Here is a 10,681-nt window from a genome sequence, read left to right as displayed (position 1 = left end):
AGGTAATTAACATTCATTAATTCAAAGATAGTAATTTTTAACAAATGTGGTTCATCATCAGTACACTTACAATGTGTGGTTATTAAATTTGCTCTGATGAGATCCAATTAATTTAAGAGTTGGATAATGGTTCGGTTAATTGAAATGTTCTGTGAGGTAACTTCCAAAGTTTAGTCATTTAGCAGACGCTCTTATCCACAGCGACGTACAGTAGTGAGTACATTCATATTTGCTTATACAGGTCCCCGGTGAGAATTGAACCAACAACACCCGCATTGCAGCTACCATTCTGTACCAACTGAGCCACACGTGACCACAATCGCTACAAATAATACTATTAAATCACACTACCTTTATCAGACGAAGTACCTTTTACAGCATGTGGCTCAATATAGGCCCCGTTTTTATAATGATTATCCTGAAATAGTTCTATTGACATGCCAAGAAAATGAGGAGACCAAATTCATCTATTGTCCCTGATGTGATACGCTGGGAAACACTCCTGAGCTGTTTCCCTTGGTAGAAGGTGTAGGATCGACAACAGTTTGTTCTTTATTACCTGTTAGAATTTGTACATCATTTAGCCAAAGCCGCCACTGACTGTCTGGTGGAGCATTCCCAGGTTTCCAGTTCTCACCGGCACACATCAACATCTGAAATGTTAATTAACATAGGCTAATATAACAATATAATTAAATCTAAATACTACTATCTATGTAATCGTCAATTGTATTAAAGCAATATTCATCTACTAGCGACAGGTAGCCAAGTGGTTGGAGCGGTGGGCCGATAACCGGAAGGTTGCTGGATTGAATTCCCGAACTGACTAGGTAAAATCTATGGTTTTGAACAAGGCAATTAATCCCCTGTAGGTTGTCATTGTAAATAAGAACTTCTTTTTTTTAACTGACTTGCCTAGTTAAATAAAGGTTACTTTTTTGTTTTAAAGTCAAAAACACCTGTTGGGTCAGGGCGTAAAATTCTGTGGCAACTGGAATGGGCAATAGCTTGTGGCTGTGCGTGTGCCTGTCAGTGTAAAAGAGGCTGAGGTGTCACTTAATTCATTTGTAAATCCGTGTCACACTGGAGACTCGTCGATTCTCGCCTACACCTCTCTTGTAATTACAATACGCGTGCCATTTGTTAGCGCTTTCGAACACATGCCCACTGGTGTTACTGCGGATGTGATGGCTTGTACCGAAGCGCCATGAGGTCCTCTTTGATACACAAGTTGTTAAACCTGGGACAGCGTCCGAAAGGAAGACAATGATCTGTGCCGAAATAATTTCAACCAACTGATCTCTTTAATCACTGTGTTACATTGGCTATCAGCCTGTTTCAATCGGCCTAAATTTCTACACCCCATTATACTATTTACCCTCCTTATGACTATCTTGACGTCTTCTATGAATTCACTTTGTATGACATTTCTAACTTGTACTGGCTACTCTACTGTATTTCAACAGTACAAGGCGCGGGGAAGCGCAGGGATTGGCTACCGGTGGCAATGGGAGGAGTGTAAAGTAATCTCTTATTCATATGAATTTAAAAGTCGTCCAGAGACAGAAATGCCATATTGAGACTCTTCTTCAGAGACACAGACATTTACATTTACATTTACGTCATTTAGCAGACGCTCTTATCCAGAGCGACTTACAAATTGGTGCATTCACCTTATGATATCCAGTGGAACAACCACTTTACAATAGCACAGAGAAATAGTACTGTTCTTCTTGATCATTTACATCTGGACATTCTCTGACCTATTGAAAAATACACTATTTAAGGACATCAGCAGCTTGTTAATTAACAAAGGTGAAACCACTTGGGGGAACAGAGAACAGGAAAACTGATAGAAAGGTCAAATTTGAAGTGATTATATTCATCAGTATATCTGTAATACCTATTAGTCAATAAAAATCGATTTTAACTAAAAAAAATGTAGGCCTATTTTGTTCTTAGCTTGTTGTCTGATCTCAGCTTGTTGACTGATATTGGAATAACAATGTGTTCCTAAAATGTACCTAAGTAACTAGTCCTACCATGTAAATAGATGTAGGTTTTAGGAGCCCTTACTGTAGTATACCTTACTGTAGTATAACGTGACTGTTTCAGACACACTGGTTTACCAGAGACACTGGTCTGATCTCCCTGGTCTGATCTCCTTTCATCTTTCTCTTGTAGCTCCTCAAGCCTCAGGTGGAGAGACGTCGGAGAGAGAGAATGAACCACAGTCTGGAGAGCCTGAGAACCCTGCTGCTGCAGGGACCACTACATCAAGTATGAAGTTCACCTCCCCAGCCGCCCCACAGACATGCTGCCAAAGAAGCCCAATCCCAGAACCTCCCAGCCAGCCAGTGTGTGTGGAGGCCTTGGCCCTGATCTAGCACAGGAGCCTGAACTGGGATATTGAACTGTAAAACAAATGTAATATCCTATGAACTGATAACCAGGATGCCACATCCTTTGCTGCTGAGGTTGCTATGGATCTAATAATTGATTCAGTGTTGTGAACACTGGACTCAGGGACTCCATAGATTTGCAGTGATATCACAGTGTTGTACTGCAGAGAATATATCAATTCGAAATATTGTACAATTACACTATGCTTTAGTATTACAACATGTACTATGTATAAGTTGTAGTCCTCTGATATCTTGTCTATTTTTGCACATTTATTTATTATGGGACTTGTTCCTATGTTTTTCCAGATATATAGGCCTGTATGTTGAAATACAAATAAAACACATTCCTTTAAAAACATTGTTTAAATTGTATCTTATTCCATAATGTATAAATGTGTCAAATTTGTTTTTGTTATTGTTGTCATCTGCTTTCTCAGCCAAACATTCAATAATTAAATGACTTATTTACCATTCAACTAACTCAAGGTGTCTTGGCACGTTCCGATGCCAGTTAAAATGATTGCAAAGTGTTCATAGATATTCATTTAATTGAAAGCTGGCTCGTGTGTGTTTGAGTCAAAGGTGCGTAGAGACCACGCGCTTTGACACCTCAACTTCTTAAGTCGCGTGCAAGAACATCAAAGTGCTACGTGACAGCAACCTTCAATCACACCTCAAATTCAATGGAAGATTTTTAGGGCCTTTTTATAACCCGAGAGGATGCAAACTGCCGGAAACGAGGAGCTTCTCTTGACATTCTCAAACATACAAGAAGGATGTCCTCGTCTCGTTGGGTTATTGAAAAGGATAATTCATTCACAGTCATTTGTTCAGAGGTTAATGGTACAATATTAGCTTTTTCTTCACAGATTTGTTTTTATTTCATAGGGCTATGGTATGCAGGCTTTATAACAAATCATTCCTGAACCAGCAGGGGGACAGCCTTGGTTTAAGGAGCGTTTACAAATATTGAACGATTTGCTGTAAATAATCGAGACTAGCCTACACTCTAAAAGCAACTTCCAATATAATTAACATTCATTAATATTAGTAAGCCTACGCTGATAATATTTAACAAATGTGGTTCATCATCAGTATAATAACAATGTGTGCCTATTAAAAATCGTAATAAATAAGTCATCTGACCAGATCCTATGACTTTAAGTCTGGGACAGAAGTCACATGTCTTAGACAGGGTAGCTAGTTATTGATATCACCAAATGATCCGGTTATTAGAAGTGTTCTGTGATGGAATTCACATTGACATTTTGCCGACACTCTTATCCACAGCGACTTACAATAGTGAGTGAATACATTTTCATATTTTTGAATACAAGTCCCCCCTGAGAATCTAACCAACAACCCTCGCATTGCAAATGCCATTCTCTATCAACTTAGCCACACGTGACCACAATAACCTCCAATAATATTATTCATTTACTCTAACGTTATAAGACGAAGTACCATTTACAGCATGTGGCTCAATATAGTCCCCATTTTTTTATAACTATTAACCTGAAATAGTTCTATTCACATGCCAAGAAAATGAGGAGACCAAATTCATCTTTGGTCCCTGATGTGAAACACTGGGAAATTGTCCTGCGCTTTTTCTCTTGGGAAAAGGGATAGGATAGACAACAGTTTGTTGTTCTTCATTACCTGTTAGAATTTGTACATCATTTAATGAAAGCCGCCATCGACTGTCTCGTGCATTCCCAGTCTCCCAAGTTCTCACGCGCACATGTTGACCTCTGAAATGTTATTAACATAGGCTAATATTATAATAGAATTCAATCAAAATAATATTATCTATGTAATAGTCAATTGTATTAAAGCAATATTGATCCACTAACAAGTCAGAAACGCGTGTTGGGTCTGTGCATAAAATGTTGTCACAATTGGAATGTGCAATTTATTTTGGCTGTGCGTGTGCCTGTCAGTGTAAAAGAGGCTGAGGTGTCACTTAATTCATTTGTAAATCCGTGTCACACTGGAAACTGGTCGACTCTCGCCTACACCTCTCTTGTAATAATTACAACTTTTGTTAGAGCTTTCAAACACATGCCCGCGGGTGTTACTGCGGAAGTGATGGCTTGTACCGAAGCGCCATGAGGTCCTCTTTGATATACTGATTGTTAAACCTGGGAAAGCGTGAGAAAGCTCGACAATGAGCTGTGTCGAAATTATTTCAACCAACTGCTCTCTTCACTTCATTGGGTAACATTGGCCATCAGTCCGTTTCAATCGGCCTAAATTTCTACACCCAATTATACTATTTACCCTCCTTATGACTATCTTGACGTCTTCTATGAATTCACTTTGTATGACATTTCTAACTTGTACTGGCTACTCTACTGTATTTCAACAGTACAAGGCGCGGGGAAGCGCAGGGATTGGCTACCGGTGGCAATGGGAGGAGTGTAAAGTCATCTCGTATTCCTAAGGATTTAAAAGTCGTTCAGAGACAGAAATGTCACATTGAGATTCTTCTTCAGTGACACAGCACAGAGAAATAGTACTGTTCTTCTTGATTATTTACATCTGGACATTCTCTGACCTCTGGATGAATATGCTGTTTAAGCGTAAAGCAGCTTGTTGATTAACAAAGATGAAACCACTTGAAGAAAAAGCGAACAGGAAAATTGACAGAAAGGTAAAATTTGAACCTTTGAAGTGATTATATTCATCAGTATATCTGTAATACCTATTAGTCAATAAAAATCGATTTTAAACCAAAAAAATGTAGGCCTATTTTGTTCTTAGCTTGTTGTCTGATCTCAGCTTGTTGACTGATATTGGAATAACAATGTGTTCCTAAAATGTACCTAAGTAACTAGTCCTACCATGTAAATAGATGTAGGTTTTAGGAGCCCTTACTGTAGTATACCTTACTGTAGTATAACGTGACTGTTTCAGACACACTGGTTTACCAGAGACACTGGTCTGATCTCCCTGGTCTGATCTCCTTTCATCTTTCTCTTGTAGCTCCTCAAGCCTCAGGTGGAGAGACGTCGGAGAGAGAGAATGAACCACAGTCTGGAGAGCCTGAGAACCCTGCTGCTGCAGGGACCACTACATCAAGTATGAAGTTCACCTCTAACTTGACTCTGCTCTAAATGCAGCTCATACAGGTGTCAGCTCCTCTGAGAAGTGTAGCATGACTGTGCATTAATCTGCACCCTCTTTCTGTCCAACAGGGTGTGACTCAGCGTAGAGTGGAGAAAGCCGAGATCCTGGAGCACACTGTTCTCTTTCTCCAGAACACTGGCGATGGGGACAGGAAGAAAGGTGAGGATGGAGAAAAGCAACATCCCTTCCAGGATGGCTTCTCAGGCTGCCTGCAGAGAGCTGCACACTTCCTGGGGAAAGAAGGGGAGGGCCTGCAGCTGGAGGCAGCACTGAACTCTACTTTCTCTGCTCGTCTGAACAGCCATGCCTGTATGAACACCGAAGTCCCGGCTAAAGCCCACTCTTCCAACTCTCTGCCCAGCACAACGTGCCACCAGTCCTCACACCTGATGAAGATACAGGAGTCCCACTACAGACAACAGCTTTGTGAAGTCTACAGGAGACATCTGTCTCATGCTCACAGAGCTTCACTCCAACATGGAGATCCCAAACCTCCCCAGCTGCCCCACAGACACGCTGCCAAAGAAGCCCAATCCCAGAACCTCCCAGACAGTCAGTCTGTGTGGAGGCCTTGGCCATGATCTAGCAGAGGAGCTTGAATTGGGATATTGAACTGTAAAACAACTCTAATATCCTATGAACTGATAACCAGGATGCCACATTCTTTGCTGCTGAGGTTGCTGTGGTGTTAAAATGCATACAGTGTTGTAAACACTGGACTCAGGGACTCCATAGATTTACAGTGATATGACAATGTTGTACTGCAAAGAATATATCAATTCGAAATATTGTACAATTACACTATGCTTTAGTATTACAACATGTACTATGTATAAGTTGTAGTCCTCTGATATCTTGTCTATTTTTGCACATTAATTTATTATGGGACTTGTTCCTATGTTTTTCCAGATATATAGGCCTGTATGTTGAAATACAAATAAAACACATTCCTTTAAAAACATTGTCTCAATGGTATCTTCATCCGTAATGTATTAAAGTGTCAAATTTGTTTTTGGTTATTGTTGTCTTCTGATTTCTCAGCCAGACATTCAATAACTAAATTACGTATTTACCATTAAACTAACTCAAGGTGTCTTGGCACGTTCCGATGCCATTTAAAAGTACTGCAACGTTTTCATAGATATTCATTTCATTGATAGCTGGCATGTGTATGTTAAAGTCAAAGGTTAGAGACCACGCGCTTTGACACCTGTTACGTCCCGGTCAAGAAGAGCAAAGGGTTCAGGGACAGCGACCTCCAATCACACTTCAAACTCAAACGACGATTTTTAGGGCCCTTTTTATAACCGAGAGAATGCGGAATGCCGGAAACAAGGGGTTTCTCTTGACATTATACAAAAATGATGTCCTCCTCTACTTCTTGGAATATAAGAATGGATCATTCCTTCACAGTATTTTGTTCAGAGGTTCATGGTAAAATATAACATTTTTCTTAATAGAAAAAAAACGTTTTTTTTTCATAAGTAGATTTTATGTAGGCTTTATAACAAATGATGCCTAAAACAGCAGGGGGACAGCCTTGGTGTAAGGAACGTTTACAACTATAGAACGATTTACTCTCAAATATCGAGAGTAACCTATAGTCTGAAAGCAAATTCCAACGTAATATACATTCATTAATATTAGTAAGTCAAAGCTAATAATATTTAACAAATGTGGTTCAGCATCAGTACAATTACAATGTGTGGCTGTTAAAAATACTCTGACCAGATCCGATTAATTTAAGTCTGGGACAGAAGACATATTTCTTAGACAGGATATATATTTATCTATATCACCATATTATTCGGTTATTAGAATGTTTTGTGATGGAATCTCAACTAATTCCAACAATATTATAAATTCACACTACCTTTATCAGACGAAGTACCTTTTACAGCATGTGGCTCAATATAGGCTCCATTTAAAAAAATGATTAACCTGAAATAGTTATATTGACATGCCAAGAAAATGAGGAGACCAAAATCATTTATGGTCGCTGATGTGATACACTGGGAAATTGTCCTGAGATTTTTCCTTTGGGAAAAGGTGTAGGATAGACAGCAGTTTGTTCTTTATTACTTGTTAGAATTTGTACATCATTTAGCAAATACCGCCACCGACTGTCTGGTGGAGCATTCCCAGGTTCCCAGTTCTCACATTGACCTCTGAAATGTTAATTAACATAGGCTAATATAACAATAGAATTACATCAAAATAATAGTGTAATAGTCAATTGTATTAAAGCAATATTCATCCACTAACAAAGTCAGAAGCGCGTGTTGGTTCTGTGCGTAAAATGTTGTGCCAACTGGAATGGGCAATACCTTGTGGCTGTGCGTGTGCCTGTCAGTGTAAAAGAGGCTGAGGTGTCACTTAATTCATTTGTAAATCCGTGTCACACTGGAGACTCGTCGATTCTCGCCTACACCTCTCTTGTAATTACAATACGCGTGCCATTTGTTAGCGCTTTAACACACGTGCCCACTGGTGTTACTGCGGATGTGATGGATTCTACGGAAGCACCATGAGGTCCTATTTGATATACAAGTTGTTAAACCTGGGACACCGTGAGAAAGCACGACAATGATCTGTGTCAAACTAACTTGAACCAAGTACTTTCATCACTTCACTGGGTTACATTGGCCGTCAGCCTGTTTCAATGGGCCTACAGATTTGTACACCCCATTATGCTATTTATCCTACTTTGACTATCCTGACTTCCACGAATTCACTTTGTATGACATTTCTTACTTGTACAGGCTACTCTACTGTATTTCAACAGTACAAGGCTTGTGTCCGGAAGCTCAGGGTTCGACTACCGGTGGCAATGGGAGGAGTACAAAGTCACCTCGTATTCCTATGGACTTAAAAGTCGTTCAGAGACAGAATGCCAGATTCAGTGACACAGCACAGAGAAATACTACTGTTCTTCTTGATCATTTACATCTGGACATTCTCTGACCTATTGAAATATACACTATTTAAGGACATCAGCAGCTTGTTAATTAACAAAGATGAAACCACTTGGGGGAACAGAGAACAGGAAAACTGACAGAAAGGTCAAATTTGAAGTGATTATATTCATCAGTATATCTGTAATACCTATTAGTCAATAAAAATCGATTTTAACTAAAAAAATGTAGGCCTATTTTGTTCTTAGCTTGTTGTCTGATCTCAGCTTGTTGACTGATATTGGAATAACAATGTGTTCCTAAAATGTACCTAAGTAACTAGTCCTACCATGTAAATAGATGTAGGTTTTAGGAGCCCTTACTGTAGTATACCTTACTGTAGTATAACGTGACTGTTTCAGACACACTGGTTTACCAGAGACACTGGTCTGATCTCCCTGGTCTGATCTCCTTTCATCTTTCTCTTGTAGCTCCTCAAGCCTCAGGTGGAGAGACGTCGGAGAGAGAGAATGAACCACAGTCTGGAGAGCCTGAGAACCCTGCTGCTGCAGGGACCACTACATCAAGTATGAAGTTCACCTCTAACTTGACTCTACTCTAAATGCAGCTCATACAGGTGTCAGCTCCTCTGAGAAGTGTAGCATGACTGTGCATTAATCTGCACCCTCTTTCTGTCCAACAGGGTGTGACTCAGCGTAGAGTGGAGAAAGCTGAGATCCTGGAACACACTGTTCTCTTTCTCCAGAACACTGGCGATGGGGACAGGAAGAAAGGTGAGGATGGAGAAAAGCAACATCCCTTCCAGGATGGCTTCTCAGGCTGCCTGCAGAGAGCTGCACACTTCCTGGGGCAAGAAGGGGAGGGCCTGCAGCTGGAGGCAGCACTGAACTCTACTTTCTCTGCTCGTCTGAACAGCCATGCCTGTATGAACACCGAAGTCCCGGCTAAAGCCCACTCTTCCAACTCTCTGCCCAGCACAACGTGCCACCAGTCCTCACACCTGATGAAGATACAGGGGTCCCACTACAGACAACAGCTTTGTGAAGTCTACAGGAGACATCTGTCTCATGCTCACAGAGCTCCACTCCAACATGGAGATCCCAAACCCCCCCAGCTGCCCCACAGACACGCTGCCAAAGAAGCCCAATCCCAGAACCTCCCAGACAGTCAGTCTGTGTGGAGGCCTTGGCCATGATCTAGCACAGGAGCAAATGTACATTCTGTAAATATTACACAATTACTCCACCATCACAATATGTACTATTTCTAAGTTATATTATTCTGTCATATTTATCTAGTGTATTTTGCACATTCATTTATTCTTAGAGTATTTTCCTATGTTATTACAAAATAAAAAACATTCCTTGATTAAATATTTACCAGTATGTCAGTTTGTTTTATTGATGTTCAACAGAAAAATAAAAGCTAGTATAGGCCTTTAAAAACTTGAGCACAAAATGCTATTATCTTGTTATCTTCATATATGTTGAACAAGTAAGTCTAGTTTTATTTTTTTATGCATGTCAGTTAACGGGGAAATTGTCATTTACAATGAAGGCCTACACCGGCTAAACCAGGAAGACGCTAGGTCCTATGGGCCTCAATCGTCCCTTATAATAGAGCCTGGAATCGAACCAGGGTGTCCGTAGTGACGCCACTAGCACTGAGATGCAGTTCCTTAGATCGCTCCTCCACTCGGGAGCCGGAAGGAAGAAAGGCCTAACTTACTCTCATTAAGTTGTGTTGATTTGCCTCCGATATTTTCACAGTTAAATTCAGTCATACTCACAATGAAAGCTGGCACTAGACTTAGATAAGATATTCGAAACATTTTAAGCAATTTTAAGTCGCACCGTAGGTCCATGGAGTTGCTGGCAAAAGGCACGCGTCCACAAACGTTAAGTGTTTAATTGCCAAGCGTTCTGACATTTATTTGGCTGTTGTGAGAAAATTCAAAGGGTAAATTCAAAGGATTCAGGGTGCAGACGCTTTTTATTTTTGCACCTAGGGCTGTAGGTGAAAGGATCATTTGCAAGTTCATGTAACTCGGAGTCGCGGACCTGTCCCCATCATGGTCCCAAGACAATAAAACAACGACAGGTAATGTAGGATGCATTTGGCCTTCTTATTTCTTGTCTGTCAAGGGATGTTTTAACTTGTTTGGTACAGTAGGGGTAATCTCACATGGAGTTATAGGTAACTGGTCCCATGGTACATAGGTGACGCGTCGCG

At 40.4% G+C, this 10,681-nt stretch overlaps 2 protein-coding genes across 2 annotated transcripts; both read left to right on the top strand.

Annotated features, from left to right (window-relative positions):
• The first annotated feature begins 5,013 nt into the window (after positions 1-5,013).
• Positions 5,014-6,119, top strand: LOC106563553 (transcription factor HES-7.1-like). The gene is made up of 3 exons (XM_082957570.1): positions 5,014-5,058; positions 5,391-5,486; positions 5,603-6,119. The coding sequence occupies exons 1-3, from the start codon at positions 5,014-5,016 to the stop codon at positions 6,113-6,115; spliced, it is 654 nt and encodes a 217-aa protein (XP_082813696.1). The 3' UTR covers positions 6,116-6,119.
• Positions 6,120-8,551: 2,432 nt separating this feature from the next.
• On the top strand, positions 8,552-9,644 carry LOC106563539 (transcription factor HES-7.1-like). Its single transcript, XM_082957569.1, has 3 exons — positions 8,552-8,596; positions 8,920-9,015; positions 9,132-9,644. The coding sequence occupies exons 1-3, from the start codon at positions 8,552-8,554 to the stop codon at positions 9,642-9,644; spliced, it is 654 nt and encodes a 217-aa protein (XP_082813695.1).
• The last annotated feature ends 1,037 nt before the right edge of the window (positions 9,645-10,681 follow it).

Source organism: Salmo salar, chromosome 11, assembly GCF_965601325.2.
Source record: "Salmo salar chromosome 11, fSalSal1, whole genome shotgun sequence".
NCBI lineage: Eukaryota > Metazoa > Chordata > Actinopteri > Salmoniformes > Salmonidae > Salmo > Salmo salar.
The sequence above is the reverse complement of the archived record's forward strand: the minus strand, read 5'-3'. Positions and strand labels throughout refer to the sequence as shown.

Excerpts from the sequence above, each read along its gene's own strand:
- LOC106563539 (XM_082957569.1), top strand. The coding sequence starts at position 8,552 with ATGAAACCACTTGGGGGAACAGAGAACAGGAAAACTGACAGAAAG. Across the intron at positions 8,597-8,919 it reads ACAGGAAAACTGACAGAAAG|CTCCTCAAGCCTCAGGTGGA; the intron begins GTCAAATTTGAA and ends TTTCTCTTGTAG. Across the intron at positions 9,016-9,131 it reads TGCAGGGACCACTACATCAA|GGTGTGACTCAGCGTAGAGT; the intron begins GTATGAAGTTCA and ends TCTGTCCAACAG.
- LOC106563553 (XM_082957570.1), top strand. The coding sequence starts at position 5,014 with ATGAAACCACTTGAAGAAAAAGCGAACAGGAAAATTGACAGAAAG. Across the intron at positions 5,059-5,390 it reads ACAGGAAAATTGACAGAAAG|CTCCTCAAGCCTCAGGTGGA; the intron begins GTAAAATTTGAA and ends TTTCTCTTGTAG. Across the intron at positions 5,487-5,602 it reads TGCAGGGACCACTACATCAA|GGTGTGACTCAGCGTAGAGT; the intron begins GTATGAAGTTCA and ends TCTGTCCAACAG.